At 39.9% G+C, this 19900-nt stretch overlaps 1 protein-coding gene across 2 annotated transcripts in view; it reads left to right on the top strand.

The window, feature by feature from the left end:
• RAD54B (RAD54 homolog B) overlaps positions 1 to 18960 on the top strand; it is a 56595-nt gene extending 37635 nt beyond the window's left edge. The window contains exons 6-16 of one of the 2 annotated variants that reach the window (XM_081953018.1): positions 457 to 619; positions 3180 to 3405; positions 4224 to 4431; positions 5953 to 6092; positions 6858 to 7148; positions 8299 to 8471; positions 11372 to 11633; positions 12235 to 12301; positions 12431 to 12631; positions 12863 to 12898; positions 13604 to 13696. In XM_081953018.1, the coding sequence (XP_081809144.1) occupies positions 457 to 619; positions 3180 to 3405; positions 4224 to 4431; positions 5953 to 6092; positions 6858 to 7148; positions 8299 to 8471; positions 11372 to 11633; positions 12235 to 12301; positions 12431 to 12631; positions 12863 to 12898; positions 13604 to 13659 (1823 nt within the window). In that variant the 3' untranslated portion in view covers positions 13660 to 13696. Of the gene's footprint in view, positions 1 to 456; positions 620 to 3179; positions 3406 to 4223; positions 4432 to 5952; positions 6093 to 6857; positions 7149 to 8298; positions 8472 to 11371; positions 11634 to 12234; positions 12302 to 12430; positions 12632 to 12862; positions 12899 to 13603; positions 13697 to 14113 lie in introns of those variants that run through there. The other variant, XM_081953017.1, reaches the window with a different exon arrangement.
• Positions 18961 to 19900: the final 940 nt, after the last annotated feature.

Genomic DNA, 19900 nt, shown 5'->3' with positions numbered 1-19900 from the left:
TACTTTATAAGTAACTACATACATCATTCTTCCTCTTCCTCCTCCTATTTTCCCTACAACAATGCTGTGAGGTGAATCGGGCTGAGAGAAAGTATCCAGCCCAAAAGCAGTCAGCTGACTCAAAATGTTTGATACATTCCTAAAAGTTGGATTATTTGGGAAATTAATTAAGGTTGGAATATAACCCAGTGAAGCAAAATGTCATTTTGTTGATTTTATCTTAAGAAATTCTTGAACAATTATCACCATGTATTTCAGAATTATAAGTTTTTCCTGTTTGTTTAATATTAAACATCTTAGAGAAGGCTGTTTATATGACATTGCTAATTGTGTATTTAACTATGTCAATTTGAGGATTAAAAGGGTAGGGTTATTTGCATGTCTTGGTTTGAATTTGGCATAATAATTTTTAAACTAATACTTTTTCACTGACACCTCCTATGTTTGAAATTTAAGATTCCTTAGTTATGCCATATCCGTGCCCAAGTCACCAGCGATTGTTTAACAAGTCACATTTGCCTATTGTGGATGTGGTTGTAGACCCTTACATCACAAGCCATCTTCGCCCACATCAGCGAGAAGGAATTCTATTTCTTTATGAATGTGTGATGGGAATGAGGTAAGAAGATGATGGTTTCCTGGTTCTTGAACTCTCAGTCTTTCAGGATGTTGGTGATTTTGGGAAAAGCTGATGCATTTGCCATTGGAATGTTGTAAAAACCTTACGTGGTAAAGCTGAGGAGAGAAAGATATGCTTATACAGGTGCGATTTTCAGCAACATTTTTGTGAATGTGAGATGACTATGGGGAAACTAGGAAGAGGTAGTGACAGTTACAAAAACAAAAGCAAACTTTTAGCCTGAGTAATGACAGAAGTGAGAAAAGAACCTTCCTTCCTCCCTCCCCCCTCTCCCTCCCCCTCCCCCTCTCCCTCCCTCCCTCCCTCCTTCCTTCTTCCCTCCCTCCCTCCTTCCTCCCTTCCTCCCTTCCTCAACGCCAAATAAACAAAGATAAACAATACAGTTAAATACAATGAAGGGAAAACATTGCTTCAACATGTACCTGTTAGCTTTGGTCTGCTTGACTTATTAAAAACACAAGATTTTGCCTCTTTCACCAGCTGATAAGTCCTCTTTCTGAGCCGGTGGCCACATTTGGCATTTCCAGAGAAATGTAGGCAATATCACAAAATGACTGCTGGAGCCATTTACAACATGGGTAACACTATCATCATTGGATATAAAAATGATCTTCGAAGCTGATATTTGGTTTTATAGCATCCAAATGTACTGTTTTTAAAAATTAAAATACCCTCTGAATGATAAAGTCACATAGACAAGGTGGAACCCAGGAGTCAGGCTTAGCTAACCTTGGCTGATCTCGAAGAAGCTAAGTGAGCTGGTTAATATTGGTGATATGGTTAATATTAGAATGACAGACCAACGGGAAATGTGTGAGTTGTAATGGGAGCAGCCAAACAACTTTGTAGAAGAAGGCAGTGGCAAATTGTTTCCTCATTGTTGCCAACAAAACTATGTGATCTTGTCCATATTGTTACCAGAAATTGGTCTTGACTTGAAGGAATCTTTTTTATTTTTAAATCTTATTTATGCAGTTTTGCTAAAGCTTTTCTACAAGGGCTTTTTCACTCTCTCTGCTAAAAATTAAGGAGGCCTAGGCTGGAGAAAAATTATTTGTTGCTCCAAATTCTATAAATATAATATTTTTAAACCTGTGATTTTGACAGATAATTGTCTCACCTGCCTCCATCAGTGCATATTACAAAGGTTTTAAAAATATTGCAGAAATGGATGGATTTGAAGTCTACTTCAAATACATCTTTAGAAGTCGGAATACAAGCAATGAGTCAGTCAAGCCCTGGCAGACCTTTTGTTGAATTATATTGAGACATTTTGCAGAGGGACGGTTCTATTTATGAATAATGCAACTGCTTCTCCCCTGGAAAACTCTCCCTTCAGAGAAATAATTAGCAATATTGTTCGCCATATTTTATATTATCAGGGAAGCTGATGAGACCACTCTATAGCAAAATTAAAAGTATGATGTAATCCGGTGGTGGGTTGCAAATCCCGTTCCAACTGGTATGGTTGGAACGGGGCCGGCGGCGTCCTCATGGATGCGTGCAGCCGCGCGCATGCGTTCAAGTGCCTCCGCGAGGCTCCAGCTGCTCTGTGGAGTGTTGCACAGGTGCTGTACATGCCATGCGCCTGCGCGGAAGTGCAGAAGCCTTTAAACTCCAGTAAGGAGCTTGGGAGGGTGGGCCCTCCGGAGCACCATACCGGAACGATATCCGGTGCTCCGGGCTGGCTCCGGTATGCCTGTACCGGGGCGTACCGCCTGCAACCCACCACTGATGTAATTTGACTTAATAATTTCATAGAATTTATTGTGCTTAGGTCTGCCCCCAAATTAGGGTCTTTATCCACCAGAAGAAAGGGCACAAAACAATTGTATTGGTTCAGTTCAACAAAAGTTTGGTTGTTCATTCTCCGAAAGATGGGACAGCTTTTGCCAAATTTGATGAAGGTTTGGGAGATAATGCAGATAATAATGAAAAGAGTAATATAGTTTCATGAAGGAAACATTGATGTTTCTCTGGATCACCTATCAGCCTTACCTCAAATTTTCACATTTTCTGCACCTTCTTTTAAATTTCATTTATCTCTTTACTGTAGAAAAATTCTTCACCTAAAATATAATATTTTAATACACTCAAGTGGGCTGGTTTGACATATTTTCTCAAGAATACAATCTGAATGAAGGAAAACAACAACCTGTAGCCTTTCTCCAATCCTTCTGAGTTCATATCTCAGTATCTATGCCTATTTATTTTACTACGAGTACTGTTATACCCTTTCAATCCAATCTATTTAATTGTACAAGCACAACAAAATCTAACCTATAACAAAAATGAACAATATTATGTAAAAATATAACCATCAACAATCATATTTTTTTCCATAGTTTTTATTTTGTATGGACATGTTGGAATAAAAAAAAACTAAATCAATTAAATGAAAAGGCTACTCCATAAATACGCTTTTGCTATATTGTCAAACAATCGGGATGCCTATGATGTTCTATTAAAATGGCGAAGGCTTTTTTGAAATTACTTTATACAGTAATCACTTTCTTTTTCCTTGCTGTCTGTGTCTTAGAGTGAGCAATAGATTTGGCGCCATCCTTGCAGACGAAATGGGTTTAGGAAAAACACTGCAGTGTATTTCACTCATCTGGACACTCCTGCGTCAAGGACCTTATGGATGCAAGCCTGTAATAAAACGAGCCTTGATAGTAACTCCTGGAAGTCTGGTGAAGAACTGGGGAAAGGAATTTCAAAAATGGTTGGGAAACGAGAGAATTAAAGTGTTCTTAGTTGATCAGGTGAACCAAAGAATTACACTCCTATTCCTAATATGTTAGATATTCCCAAATGTTTAGATGAAGTTCACCTTTTTTTTTATAGAACTCTTTTGATTTAATTTCATTGACATGAAATGAACTCTTATTTCACTCGATGGAACAATTTAATCTAAATGTAACTTCACATTCCTTCTCTTCATCCAGTTCCTGGGCTCACATGAAACACTGAGCTAAAACGCATCTTACTTATTTGGGCTTAATACAGTTTGTCAACTCAAAAATTTAGCATTGTGAACAGCCGGTGGGGATTATTTAACAAACTGTGGTTAAGTCCTTAACTCAGTTTATGAAATAGCAGTCAAATGAATGGAGGCTGTAGACTTGCAACTCAACTGTTTGTGCTTGTGATTAAAAAGTAGCCTTTCCGTATGGACATTTTCCGTCTTTCATTTGTTCCTGAAAGCAGTGGCATAGGCATACCGTATGTACTAAAATGTCCAACTGTTATTAGAAGGTGGTTAACATTGATTGGAAAGTGAACAGGAAAGAAGGAAACCTAATGGTGTTTCCCAGTTGGATATTGGAGTAGAGTCTTTTTCATTAATATTCCGAATTAAAAATTTGTCATTGGAAGCATACAGGGAAAAAATAATTATGCATCATTAAACTAAGTTAGTCATCCTATCTTATTTGTCAATGAACGTTCATAAATTAATTTGGAATAATTCAATACATTTAGTTATATATGTATGACGTACATTTAGACATAGATTCACTTTTATTTAGAATTCCAGCTTTCCCATTCCCACATAACTTTCAATTCTCTTTACGTTGTTCAGGATCACAAAGTGGAAGAATTCATCAGTTCCCCCCTTTATTCAGTCCTGATCCTTAGTTATGAGATGTTTCTCCGATCTGTGGACCAAATTCAGAAGACAAAATTCAGCCTGGTCATCTGTGATGAAGGACATCGTTTGAAAAACAGTTCTATTAAGACAACTGCTGCTCTTCTCAGCCTCTCCTGTGAAAGAAGAATTATTCTTACTGGTGTGTATAACATTATTCAGTCACTACAATCCCGTGGCTTAGAGGTTAATACATCTACCTACCACATTTTTCGGAGTATAAGACGCACCGGAGTATAAGACACACCAAGGTTTCGAAGAGGCAAATTAAAAAAAAGTAGGTAGGTAGATAGAGGAATAGAGAGGGATAGAAAGAGAGAGAAATGCAGTAGGTAGGTAGGGAGTGTGTGTGTGTGTGTGTGTGTGTAGGAAGGTAGGTAGAGTAATAGAGAGAGAGAAATAGAAAGAGAGAAGTACAGTAGATAGGTAGGGAGAGAGAGTAGGAAGGTTGGTAAGTAAAGGGATAGAGAGAGAGAGAAATAGAGAGAGAGAAATACAGTAGATAGGTAGGGAGAGAGAGAGAGTAGGTAGGTTGGTAGGTAGAGGGACACAGAGAGAAAAATAGAGAGAAATTCAGTAGGTAGGGAAAGAGTGAGTGAGTAGGTAGGTAGGTAGATGTTTCCAGGTGTATTTATCCATATGCTGGAGAAGGAAATCGCTGGCAATCTTCAGCACCTAAGACTTTGTTTCTGCTGGCACAGCACTTGATCAATGTAATTCTCATCAATCGGTTAAAGAGCTTTCCAAAAGGAAAAAAAAAGTTTTTGCACTCTGCAAACCTCCCCAAAACGGCCCGTTCTTTGCAAAAATGGTCCTGTTCCCACCCCCAAAAGGGCATGAATAGCCTTGGGGGGGGGACTTGCAGAGTGTTCCGTGGGGGTTGGGGGGCCAAAAACGAGCAAAAAATTGTCAAAATTTGTCAAAGAATTGCACGCATAGCCTTATGGAGCCTTATAGAGTGCTGCTGAGGGTTGAGGGGCAAAAAACAGCCCATTTTTGCTCATTTCTGCCCTCCCCAGCCCCCATGAGTTGTCTGAAAGCCTCCATAAGGGTATGCACAGCCATTTTGGTGAAGGAGGGGGCTATTCAGGAGGCAAAAAATGCTGTATTCGGTGTATAACGCACCCAGATTTTCAGCCTCTTTTTTGAGGGAAAAAGGTGCGTCTTATACTTCGAAAAATATGGTAATATGCAAGTAGGATGGGTTCGAATCCCAGAAAGGGTATGGCTAGCCGATGAGAGCTAAATAGATGTATACTACTCTCCCTTTATTTCTTTATCAGTAAAATTCAACACTGTTCAACCTGCAGTAAAAAAAAAATAGATTTGTTGTTCCCTTATATTGGTGCATTAAAAAATGAATAAAAATCAAATTAGGAAAGGGGGGATGTGTGTATGTATGTGTACAGTATTTGTGCCTTCAAGACTCTTGGAGACTGCTGGGGGTTGGGGGGTGATAAACAGCCCATTTCTTCGCAAGAATCCCAAAGTGGTTTGCCAATCCCTGCTTCCTAGGGTTGAAAGTGTAGGAATGACCCTACCTGGCTTTGTGCCTAAGGATGGACTAGAACTCACAATCTCCCAGTTTCTAATCTAGTGTCTTAACCACCTCACAAAATTGGCTCTCTTGTATTGTTAACGAAATTATTTTTTGTCTCCCAAGGTACTCCAGTACAAAATGACCTTCAAGAGTTTTATGCTTTAATAGAATATGTAAATCCTGGAATACTTGGTCCTTTATCTGCATACAAAAAGGTGTATGAGGAGCCTATTCTTAGATCGCGAGAACCTTCAGCAGCTGAGGTCTGTTCTCACAATTGGAATTTGTGATTTTTTTACTGATTGCATTAAATTAAGAGACATGAGGTTTCTTTACCATTGGAGGGATAAGTAATTTATGACTTTTTCATCTATGACTTCCAAGTTATGAAATTGCTCTTTCCGAGGAAAAGTGTTTAATCTTACCCTCTCAGTATATTGGAAAATGGCAAAAATATTTATTTCACCAAGCTTTTAAGGTGTTAATTGGCTTTAATTATAGTAATTTTAATAAATGTATAGATTTTATTATCAAGGTTTTTTTAAATTTTATGTTTTGTTTTGTTTTTCTAAGCTGCCATGGTTGCTTAGGAAAGCAGGGTAAAAATTTAAGAATAAATCAGATTAAGACATTGATGAGATGCTGAGTTTATTTCAAAATTGTTTAATGCAAATCTGAGATGCAAAGGAAGTTCAAAATTTAAAGAAGAGTACGTTTAGACCGCAATCCTATTTCAAATATTCTAGGCATAAAAACTTTATTTAACTTATTGGGATTTCTGGCTAGAAGTTTATGTTCTGTCTGAACTCTAGAGCAAGGGGAAATGATATGGGAGTGCAAGGGCAGACACAGGGAGGAGAATTCATATCACTTTGGGAAGAGGGAGGAGAGGCATGTTCAGGGTTCCAGACTGTAAGAAAGCTTCTGTGGAGGACGGGACCTTTTTATGGTAAGCAAGAATGAATAGAGGGTCATGGCAGGAAATATATTCCCATGAATTAATTTGATATTCCAATTTTATTTTCTAGGAAGACACTGATCTAGGTGAGAAAAGGGCAGCAGAGCTGATGCATCTAACAGGACTCTTCATTCTTAGAAGGACACAAGAGGTCATCAACAAATTCTTGCCCCCCAAAAAGGAGAGCATACTTTTCTGTCGTCCAACGGTGTTGCAGCTCGCTCTTTATCGGACTCTTTTGAGCTCTCAGGTTGTTAGATCTTGCCTACAAGGAAGTTTGGAGAACAGCCCACACTTAATATGCATCGGGGCTTTGAAAAAACTTTGTAACCATCCCTGCCTTCTCTTGAAAGCAATACAGGTGTGCATACATTTCAATATTTTTCTGGATTCTTAGAATGGTTGGGTGGGCATTTAAGTCTGCAGTTATTACAGATTTTGATCTGATTGAAAGTATGCATTGCTTTCTCTAACTAGCTCCTTCCGGAAGGGCTTGGGAGACAATAACAGATCCATGAAAATACATGGCTTTCAATCAATACAGAAATCAAACATTTTATTGAGGAAACAAATTTACACGGCTGCCCAGCTCATACATAGCGACTCTAGATGACTTACAGCATAAAAAATCCATAATCTAAAACTGATCAAAGCTGGGGTATAATTATATTAGAATGACACATGGTAGACCAGTGATGGCGAACCTATGGCACGCGTGCAACAAGCGGCACGTGTGCCACAAGCGGCACGTGGAGCCATTTGTCAGGGCACGCAAGGCACTGCCCTGTCAGCTGGCCAGCGCGCATGCGCGCGCTGGCCATCTGAGTTCACCTTTCTAAAAGCTATTTTTCGCCTTCCCCAGGCTCCAGAGGCTTTATAGGAGCCTGGGGAGGGCAAAAAGAGCATCCCCCCCCCCCGGAGGCTTCAGGGATTGTCCAGAGGCTTCCCTGAAGCTTTCAGAGGGTGGTTTTAAGCGTTCCAAAGGCTTCAGGGAAGCCTCCGGACGGTCCCTGAAGCCTCCAGAGGGCCTCCAGGGGGGGGAGGCTCTTTTTGCCCTCCCCAGGCTCCTATAAAGCCTCTGGAGCCTGGGGGGGGGGCAAAAAAAGCATGTAAAAATGGGGGGGTTGCACGTTATGCGTGCATGCGCACTGGGGGGGGGTCGCGTGTTGCATTATGGGTGCGGCACGCCCGCACACGACCCCCCTGCGCTCCCCCCACTTGTGGCACGCAAGCCAAAAAAGGTTCGCCATCGCTGTGGTAGACTAACTGGAAGGGCTTAAGATGCATCAGAATGGAAAAGCCAACTTTAGAAGTGAAATTTCAAAACATAGTCAGGAGAAACATTTGCAATGGTCTCAGTGCAGGTGGAGGACCACGTTATCCATTCTTGCATTCAGGAAATAGTCGGCGGTTTGACATGACAATGGGAACAAGCAGAAAGTATGGATATGGGTTTAGTTGGAATGTCCCTAAAACAGTCACATACTTTTCCAAAATTCTCTTCTCCATAGAAGAAAGAATCTGAATCTTGTGATAACCAAGATCGAACAAACCTTTATGGTGGATTACGCGATGCTTTTTCTCAAGAAAGTGCTCAGACCGATGTCTCTGAGAGTGACTCAGGAAAGTTGAAAGTGCTAACGCAGATGCTGGCAGCAATTCATGAACGTGGATCTTCAGAAAGGTAGGAAGGCTCTTTCAATTGAAAGCACAGTCTGAGTGCGTTTGAAATGTGTAGCTTAGTTCTTTTTTCTAAACAAGAGACATCATGTTCCAAAGGTGCTTTTTCAAGAGGCAACTGGACTTTCTGGTTTTTCTTTCAGAGCTGAAGAAGCTTCTTGGATGAGAAGCGAAACGTCTTCAAAGAAAAACCAAAAAGTCCAGTTGCCTCTTGAAAAAGCACCTTTGGGAGAAACATGACCTGGGTGACTGAGAATCTCCATAGACAAAAGGCATTGTGGCTTCTAATTTATTTCTTAGCTATTGTATTAACCACCTCTGGTGCTATGGAACTTGGTAGTCGTTGCTCTTTCATTTAGCCTGATCTCTTTGGAAGACTTGAACAAATTTGAACATTGGGCATTATCTAATAAAATGAAATTCAATGGTGAAAAAGTAAGGTTCTACATTTAGGCAACAAAAATGGAATGCACAGGTACAGTATAGGTGATACCTTGCTCAGTAGTAGTAACTGTGAAAGGGATCTTGGAGTCCTAGTGGACAACCATTTAAATATGAGCCAGCAGTGTGCAGCAGCTGCCAAAAAAGCCAACACAGTCCTAGGCTGCATCAACAGAGGGATAGAATCAAGATCACATGAAGTGTTAATGCCACTTTATAATGTCTTGGTAAGGCCACACTTGGAATACTGCATTCAGTTCTGGTCGCCACGATGTAAAAAAGATGTGGAGACTCTAGAAAGAGTGCAGAGAAGAGCAACAAAGATGATTAGGGGACTGGAGACTAAAACATATGAAGAACGGTTGCAGGAACTGGGTATGTTTAGCTTAAGAGAAAGAAGGACTAGGGGAGACATGATTGCAGAATATCTCAGGGGTTGCCACAAAGAAGAGGGAGTCAAACTATTCTCCAAGGCACCTGAGGGTAGAACAAGAAGCAATGGGTGGAAACTAATCAAGGAGAGAAGCAACTTAGAATTGAGGAGCAATTTCCTGACAGTTAGAACAATTAATCAGTGGAACAGCTTGCCTCCAGAAGTTGTGAATGCCCCAACACTGGAAGTCTTTAAGAAGATGTTGGATAGCTATTTGTCTGAAACGGTATAGGGTTTCCTGCCTAGGCAGGGGGTTGGACTAGAAGACCTCCAAGGTCCCTTCCAACTCTACTATTGTATTGTATTGTATTGACTCTCATACCTCTTTTTAGATTTTTGTTCAGGGAGCATGAATGAACTTTATTCATCAGTTTCTAATTCTCTACATTCTTCTCTGATTGTTGTTTGTTGGCGGTTTATATATTTATTCTAAATCTATCCCAGGAGAAAACCCAATATTTGCTTGCCAATATTTTCCTACAATCTTGATGCTATTTTGATGGCATGGAGAGCTGATGGCAGAGAAGCAGAGTCTAAAATACAGCCATTGACAATTCATTAATAATAAACCATGCATAGAGATATGAAATACAAACATACTGGTCTTGTGTTTGCCTGTGCTTAATAACTTTAACAAACATTGTAGGTAGAGTAGGTGTGAGAGGTAGCTGAAAATGTGCCATTCCACATATAAATACAAGCTAACTTCCTTTTAATAATTATCTGTGGCATTTTCCAACAAATACTTTCTCTAAAACACAATTTCTTTTTTCTGGCCTAATCTCATATAATAGTGATGGCTAACCTTTTTCGGACCGAGTGCCCAAAGTGCACATGGGCGCACGCAATCCACATACATGTCCCCGAACCCTCAAAATGCAATGCTTGCGTGGCCCCCGCACATGCACGCCACCCCCCCACACATACACCCCATTCCCCATGCACATGGACCCCACGCATGCGCCCTGAGCATGCATGGAAGAGACTGAAAGATGAGATGGCCGGTGGGAGGCGCATGCGCAGTAGAGTTGAACTGGGGCGACGGCTCACATTCCATCAGAGAGGGCGCTGTATGCCACCTTTGGCACACATGCCATAGATTCGCCATCACGGTCATATAAGATCAAATAAAGGTTGGTTTCACATAGGCTTCCTGGTGGAACATATATTCTTCCTTATAGAAACAAAGACTGCTTCCTATCTATCAGAACAGATGTGTTCTGTATCTGTGCTATTTTCTCAGGACTCTGCCTATTTCATTGTGGTGGGACTTGTCTTTTGCCCAAACATACCGTTTTCCACTGGCCTTCTAATACCCTTAGCCTATCATTTCACTAAGGCACTATTGCTATACATCCTTGGTTTACTGACATCTTCTCTTTGCTTGAAGTCCTTCATATGAATAAATAACAAGTGCCCAAAACTTGCATGGTACATTTTCCTTTTAGCACAATCTCTTTTATAATAATTGATATTTACACTATAAATTTAGGCCCATAGTTCAATTTGTACTGGTAGTTCCTATCAGAGAACTGAACATTTTGTTTATCTCTCTCTCTGTGTGTGTGTGTGTGTGTGTGTGTGTGTGTGTTCCAGCATAACTCTGGAATGCCTCGAGCAATTTCAACCCAACTTGGCACACAGATGACTTACTCTCTGGAAAAAAATAATGTGGGAGTAGAACACCCCTAGCACCTCTCGGTGGGGCAGTGTTCTGTTAAGATACAGCCTGTTGTGCCTTAAACTGTACTGCCATAAAATGTCTTCTACTGTACAGCGCAGTGGAGTTGCCATGGTAACGGCTTCCCAGTACTCCACAAGGGGACTCCCTCTGGTAAGGGGGGAAAATCCAACATTACAGTTTACATTTGTTCTGGACATTTTCCTCCTATAAATAAATATCCGGGCAATGACGGGTTATCACCTAGTTGTATTATAAGATGCAAACAAAACTAATATTAGAATAATTTTGTTCCATCAACTTAGATGGAATTTGTTAATAACCAGTTTTCTATATTCCATGCTTACAGAGTCGTTGTGGTATCTAACTATACACAGACTTTAAATATATTACAAGAAGTATGCCAACGATCTGGATATCCCTATACTAGACTTGATGGCAGCACCCCTGTCTCCCAGAGACAACAGATTGTTGATAGTTTCAATAGTAAATTTTGCGCAGCCTTCATCTTTCTATTAAGTTCAAAGGCCGGTGGTGTAGGTTTGAACCTTGTTGGAGCATCTCATTTAATCCTGTATGATATTGACTGGAATCCAGCAACTGATATTCAGGTTTGTTGCATTCTTTAATATTGGGACTGCAGAGCTATTAGCATCAATCAGAATGAACTGAAGTCCTTTTTAATGATTTAATGGTTTAAACCTATTTAACTAAGTATATTTATTAAAAGCCAGTGAAATGGCAAGGTTTGACTGCTTAGAAAAAATTACATACAGGATGCTCAACGTTTAGTTTAGTTGGTCAAGCTTTTGTCAATGTGTTTTTGACACATTGTCATGGAGGACCATCTAGGTCAGGGGTGTCCAAACTTGGGAACTTTAAGACTTGTGGACTTCAACTCCCAGAATTCCCTAGCCAGCTGGGGAATTCTGGGAGTTGAAGTCCACAAGTCTTAAAGTTCCCAAGTTTGGACACCCCTGATCTAGGTGGTTCAACATTGACCTGATGTCACATAATTTAGTCAATCAGTCAAAAACTTGCAAAAAAATTCATTTGTTTGTTCATGAACTTACCCATAGTAAAGCAGGAGTTTGGTTGTAGCCAGATTTTTAGAAACAAAATTTAATAAGCAGACATAGTGAAATAACATTGCCAAGCACATTGGCTGGAAGGCTTTATCCATCATTTATATTGTCTCCTTCTCTCTTGTAGGCAATGGCCAGAGTGTGGAGAGATGGACAGAAGCATACAGTTCATATTTACAGACTACTCACTACAGGTCTGCAATGTCATACTTGTAATGCTTTTTGAAACCTCATTGGTTAGTGCCAATGGCTTTGACCACTCTTGAATGTATGCTTCTTGCCTATTTCAGGAAGTGAATGAATGTTTGCTTTCTTTAATGCAGGCACAATAGAGGAGAAAATCTATCAAAGACAAATCAGCAAGCAAGCTCTCTCTGGAGCAGTTGTAGATTTTTCCAAGGGATCTGAGCATATCCGTTTTTCTGTTGAAGAACTTAGAAACCTCTTTACATTGCATGAAGATTCCAATTGTGTGACCCATGATTTGCTGGAGTGTGACTGTATGGGAAAGAAAGATAAACAAGGTGAGCAGCTCCTGCCTTATTTCATACATGGGATAGTTTTAATGTTAACTGTGCTCCACCCCACTTTCAAATTGCAAACTGATTGCTTGCAGAAGGATCAAAAAAGGCTGCTGATAATGGCCACAACTCTGCAGTCAAAGCTGCAATGCATATAAAAAAAGGGAGGGGGAGCTTTGATTGTGTGGTTGTAGCTGACCCCTTGCCGTTTTTGACCTCCGACGCTCATTGCAGGCACCTCTGTTACAGAAGCTAGGATTGGTGGATTTGGTGAGCGATTTTATGATGTCAGTACATTATTTCTTTATGGAGATTTGAAACCTATGTCATTCTGTGCAAATTTTTAACTTGGTTATAATTATAGATACTGATTCAGGTCAGTTAAAAGAAAATATTTCCTTATATTGTAGTTGGGTAAATGATGAATTAGGGACGCTGTGGCTCAGTGGCTAAAACGCTGAGCTGCTTGTTCAGAAAGGTCGGCAATTCAGCGGTTCTAATCCCTTGTGCCACGTAACAGAACTCCCGTTACTTGTCCCAGCTTCTGCCAACCTAGCAGTTCAAAAGCATGTAAAAATCCAAGTAGAAAAGTAGGGACCACTTTGGTGGGAAGGTAACAGTGTTTTGTGCCCCTTTGGCATTTAGTCATGCCGGCCTCATGACCACGGAGATGTTTTCGGACAGCGCTGGCTCTTCGGCTTTGAAAAGGAGATGAGCACCGGCTCCCTAGATTTGGGAGAGACTAGCACATATGTGTGAGGGGAACTTTTACCTTTACCTTTAAATGATGAATTTGTTGTACCAAATATAATGGCAGCCAGTCGTCAGGGCAAAATAAGAGTCAGTAGCCATGTTACAGCTAGCAACTGCACTTTCAAAAATTTTCAGATGCCACCGTCTATTTTACTTATTACTGAACCCCCAAAATTTAGAAAATCTGGCCATTGTTATTCTTCATGAAATCTTGAATTTTAGAGCTGGAAAACAGTGAGACCACTCTCTGTTTCAAAGGGGGATTAACAAAGTTGTGATAAATAAGCAATCAGAAATGTCTGATGTCTACTAGATACATTACAAAGGTCAGTTGATACAGTTGCAGGGAGGAAAAAATGGGAGAGGATGGTTATCTTTTGTTAACCACTCTGGGAAACAGAAGGTCAAGTTAGAGGAGACTAATTTAGCAAGTCACTTATTAGCTGTAGTTTCCTCAGACATCAATGGAACGACTTGCCTCCAGAAGCTGTTGAATGCTCCAACACTGGAAGTTTTAGGGTTTTAGGGTTTCCTGCCTGAGTAGGGGGTTGGACTAGAAGATCTCCAAGGTCCCTTCCTTCCCAGAACTCTTATTCTGTTACTCTGTCATCTAGAGTAACTGGAATTCAAACCAAGGCATTTTTATAGGCATAAACATCTTTATTTCTAAATGTTCAAGTAGTGTTGAATATTTCTCACCAGCTTATGTTTTCTTCCTGTTATTTTTCTTAGGCTGCCCTGTGATCCAAGATGACCAGAGTAGCCAAAGTGATGTGAAAGCCAAAAAGTCTCTGACTATGTCACAACTGATGCAATGGAAACACTTTTGTGTGGATCACAAAAATCTCCCTGATCCCTTCCTTGACAGGATAAAAGACAACCTTACGTTCATTTTCCAAAATATAACAAGTTAAGCAAGTTAGCTTCTTCTTAGTTGCAGTGAGCTTGTATTCATTAGGGTATTATCATTTTTTACAGCAGCAGCAGCAGCAGCATTAATAATAGGATTACTGAGGATAAAGGGCATATATCAAGGTTGACAGTGCATTATTCTTTTAAGCCTTAAAATAAACTGGGGGGAAATTTCTTTGCCACCACTTTTTCTTACAATGTCACATCACTCAAACTATATATTGTACTTCAGTCTAACCCATCCAAGATGTTTTCTCCCACTGATGATAAGAACAGAGGCAAGGCTTTCTTTTAATCATGGTTATTTTCCTCCATCAATAAATAAGCCTGGATTTGTTCTCAGAATTAGTATGTCAACGAAGATATATTGCATTATATAGTTATGAAATAATTACACTTTCTAAATAGTGGGAAAGCACGATTTTCTTCCTGGGGAAGAAACATATCTCCCTGTGTCCCTCTAGCAAGTCATATTTCATCAGATAATGTTATAGCACAAGGAAAAAATTTCCTGTCATATGTATTCCTTGAATAACTTGTATATAATAATAATAGTACTTAGCAATAGCACTTATATACCACTTCATAGTGCTTTTACATCCCTCTCTAAGCGGTTTACAGAGTCAGCCTATTGCCCCCAACAATCTGGGTCCTCATTTTACCCACCTCAGAAGGATGGAAGGCTGAGTCAAACTTGAGCCTGGAGAGATTCGATCTGCCAAATTGTTGGCAGCCGGTGATCAGCAGAAGGAGCCTGCAGTACTGCACTCTAACCACTGCACCACAGAGTCGAGGTGGCCAGTGGTTAGAGTGCAGCACTGCAGGCTACTTCAGCTGACTGCTACCTGCAGTTCGGCAGTTCAAATCTCACCGGCTCAAAGTTGACTCAGCCTTCCATCCTTCCAAGGTGGGTAAAATGAGGACCCAGATTGTTGGGGGCAATAGGCTGACTCCGTAAACCGTTTAGAGAGGGCTGTAAAAGCACCAAGAAGTGGTATATAAGTCTAAGTGCTGTTGCTAATATATAATTAACACCATGATTTTTCTCTTTATTTATTCCTTTATTAGCATTTTTTTTCCTCCTGTCTGGTAGAATGAATTAATAGCAAATAATGTGTCATTTCCATCCATTGGTTCAATTACCCAATACTTAGTCATCGCCTCTAGACAGAGTTGAAGCTATGGGATTTCATTTCTCGATCTTAGCTTCTCAGTTCTGCTTCTGTTAAATGTATTAGGAAGAAGGCTGTTGCTCAGTTTAAAAAAACCAGATGTTTGGCCTGCAGAAAGCTAACCTCTTTTGGAAAGTGATTTACATGCTGAAGCAACTCTGATCTATGGCTTTGACTCTACAATGTTACTTTTTTAAATACAGTGACTCTGCTTAGTCTATGCTGAAACCGTCAAAATGCACGGGTGGGTGGCATTTACGGGAAAGGGTTGTTAGACATCTCCTCAACTGCCAGTTCTCTCTGATTTATGTTGTTCTGTTCTGTTTCTCCATTTAATATCCTTACTTTATCCTTGGTAAAATAAATCTGTTAAGACAACTGAATATGTGGAGATTGGCAAAGCCTGGTTAGGTGAGGAGAAGGTTAAAAACCTACTCCGAAAGGCCTCAGGCACAGGTCCACTCCTGCATTTGTTAAGAATGTGGGGATTTCCCTTTCAGTGTTTATTTCTTTCCAAAGGTTGCTGCAATGGTAGCTGTCATAACACTTATTTATAGGATGCAAAACTTTCAAAAGTTCAGTCAATTTACATCAGCCGGATAGCCACAAATATTTTCCATCCTCATATTTTCTCTACAGTCTCTTGGGAATGTAAATCAAAAGTTGTTGAAGTCCTTGTGGTGATTTTCTGAGAGGAGAGATCCTCTTATTACTATCGATCCTAGCTTAGAATATTGCAGTTGGGAGATCTATTTTCAGGAAGCTATGATCAGGTGGCTGTTTTTCCATGAGCAGTTTCAGAAAGCAGGACAGCAGTGGGCACCGATCCTAACCCAATGCTTTTAACTACACATTCAAACTCTGTTACTACTAATAACATTAAAAAGAACAAGTACATTTGTTGATAATAGTCTTTCAAATGATACCTGTCCAGTTCGTACAAGCAGTGCCTCTCCAGTTTATCTAACCTTCTTCATTGAATTAAATTATATAAGCCAGTGGCGACTGCAAGTACACTATGTGCAATTAAATATAATAAACAATATTATTTTCTTTGTCATGATCATACCATAAAAGTACACTTGCTTCAAAGTCTTCTACTTAAAACTAAGAGATTAATTAGTTCAAGCCATTTATACCATCCAACTAATAAAAACTTGGATTGGAGGTCATGCAGTAAGCTAAAGCAAAATGTGGTTTGTTTGGTGAGTCCATCTGTTTTCTATACCCATACATTATTTTGTTTATTTAATCAAATGTCTATAGCCACCCAGCTCACACATTTGACTCTGGGAGGCATACAATAAAAACAATTACAGCTTAATTTGTTAGATGGATCCAGTCAATTGTCAATTGTTCATTAAACCCTGTGCAAAGAGACCATAGTTTTGGTGTGGGAAATGGATCAGAGAGCTATTTACATCAGAGACTGTATTCTTGAATTAACTTGACATCTTTCATAGGCTTACTTGAGAGGTAAACATAGGCATGTGAGTATAACACATTCCCTTGCAGCATAAACAAAAATGTAAAAATACAAGAGTAACAAATAACAGGTAAAATATTCGTAAGATAAAAATAAATATATCTAAATCTAATTTAGACTAATGCCACTCATACCTCTCCATATTCTTCTGTCCTTACTTCTACCCGGTCTGTAAAGCAATTCACACAGTGCCTTTTGTTTTTAGACTTTTTACTTTTTTTTGAGAAACCTATTGATTTTATGAAATATGAATTTCTCAGTTTTCCCTCCATCCCTTCATTTTAGCTTTATATATGTGTTGTGCATGTCAGTCCTCATTCATTCTTTCTAGGAGACCTTACCTCAACATACTTTTGTGGTGCTCACACCATCTTTATATTTAGTCCACGCTTATTCAACACCTATTCACTCTTGATCGCAAGTCTTAAGTAATCTGTCCACACCTTTATGTTTCTTCTGACATGAGCAACGGTGGCACAGTGGTTATAACGCAGTATTGCAGGCTACTTCTGCTGACTGACTGCTGCCTGCAATTTGGCAGTTCGAATCTCACCAGGCTCAAGGTTGACTCAGCCTTCCATCCTTCCGAGGACCCAGATAAAAATGAGGACCCAGATTGTTGGGGACAATATGCTGACTCTGTAAACCGCTTAAGAGAGGGCTTTAAAGCATTGTGAAGCAGTATATAAGTCTTAAGTCATATCAATATCTTCCATATGAAAGGTGCAAAGAAGCATGGATTTATACACAGCTGTTCATTACTTACAACAGGCTGTGCTAACCATTACCATTCAACTACCATTTGGTGTCAGGTCCAAAACCAAGAAAGACATTTGCTGATACTTCCATGCTGAGTTCGTTATTGTTTCACAGTTATAGACAAAATCTTACTAGTCTGACCACTCTACTGTCTGCATGTACACTTTGTGTTTTGTTAAGCGGGGGCAGGGGGAGCTGGGTTTACCCTCTTTGTTTCACACAAAAATATATAGACTGAGTTTCCTCTTACTCCTCTGGAATGCATCCCCCCCCTCCAGGGCATCCACAAATTCCTTCCAACTTTGTAGCACATCTGCACATATTAAAACTCCTCCATTTGACTTCCAAGGAAGATATGGTGCACTGAAGATGGCTACATGAAAAACAGTTGAGGATTGGCGGAATGAAGAGCCAGAAAGCTGATAGACTCTGAAATCTTTTTGGACAGGTTGTCAGCTTGCTCACAATACTAAGTTTGCATACATCCTTTTCTAGTTCCTGGGAAATTGCTTGTTCATTGCTATTCGGCTGTTAGGAACCTTTGTACTGACAGGTTTTACAATACTGTGTGAGTTTCCTTCAAAGCTTAGCAAAGTAACTCTTAATTATAAACTTAAGGGCCTAAAAAAATAGCAAAAGATTGATTAAAACTTTTAGTTTCAAAAGTTACAAACGAACCAAGGCTCCAGATAAATTTGAAATAAGATTTTGCAATTAATTTTAAGAATCTTCCCTCTAGGAAATTGCTTTTGTTTTCTTTTTTAAAGATTAGTAAGATAAAACTTTGAAAATTGGAAACACCAGACAGCAATTTCCCCCCAAAAAAGTTTTGCTTGGTGAAATGTTTTGTGTGATTATGATAGACTCCTTCAATCTGAACACAAATATAATTTCAGAATGACTGTATCACATAGGAATCTTGAGAAACATGAAATTAACTTAATAACTGTAATGCATAATGCTTTTGACATGTTGCATGAGTTCAGCAGGCCAGAAGTGTTTTTGCTGCTGATTTTCCTTTATATTCAATGTCCGATGCATCTCACTTTACTTTCCAACATTAGTCAGCCAACACTGATGGATTCCAGCTGCCCTAAAAACCTTTATCCATTGTGGCAATCTCCTGATGAAACATTCCACAATGTTCGTAACTGACTGCACCTAGATTTTAGGGAATGAAATATAATTTTCATAATTCAAACTATTCATTTGTCTCAGTTTCTCTTATTCAGAAAAATGTACACTTTTATTAAAAACATACTCTTGTGAACTACAGCTTCCTTCATCAGGAAGGAATGGTTAGACTGTTTTAAATTGGGGCGAATCAAGGATGATTCCAATCCAGGTTGATTGATTGGTTATTATTTATTTATTTATATTCATTCATTCATTCATTCATTCAATTTCTATAGTTACCCATCTTAAGTCAATTGGTATATAGCAGGAGTCTCCAACCTTGGCCATTTTAAGACTTGTGGACTTCAACTCACTGAGTTCCTCGGGGCTCCACAAGTCTTAAAGTGGCCAAAGTTGGAGACCCCTCGTACAGGGGTTGGCAAACTTAAACACTCAAAGAGCCATTTGGACTGGTTTCCCACAGAAAAGAAAACACCAGGAGCCACAAAGGTCCTAACCCAGGGGTGTCCAAACTTGGAAACTTTAAGACTTGTGGACTTCAACTCCCAGAATTCCCCAGCCAGCATGGCTGGCTGGGGAATTCTGGGAGTTGAAGTCCACAAGTCTTAAAGTTCCCAAGTTTGGACACCCCTGTCCTAACCGGAAGCCCTCTGTTCAATTCTGGAGCTGACCGGAAGTTCAGTTCCCCCACCATAGAGTCTCCTCCTAGCCCAGTGTACTTTTTCCTCTACCTGTCATAACCGAAAGCCCTATCAATTGTGGAGACAACTGGAAAACCCTCCCCTTGCCATATAGTCTTCTCCTGGCGCTCTGTGCTTCTCTCTCTTCCTCACCCGAAGCTCCTCTCAAAATGGTGGCGCCGACTGGTGACCGAGCCCCAGCAGAGGGAGGAAAGAGCCACATGTGGCTCCAGAGCCGCAGTTTGCTTACCCCTGCCCTAGTGTATAGGACTCGGTGAGTCCAATTGAAATATTAGACAGTTGACAAGCACCTCAATTAACATTGTAACAAATTAAAAATCTATTGTGTTTGGTGAAACAGAGAATACCCAAA

Source organism: Natrix helvetica (genome assembly GCF_964273705.1).
Source record: "Natrix helvetica genome assembly, chromosome: 4".
NCBI lineage: Eukaryota > Metazoa > Chordata > Lepidosauria > Squamata > Natricidae > Natrix > Natrix helvetica.
The sequence above is the reverse complement of the archived record's forward strand: the minus strand, read 5'-3'. Positions and strand labels throughout refer to the sequence as shown.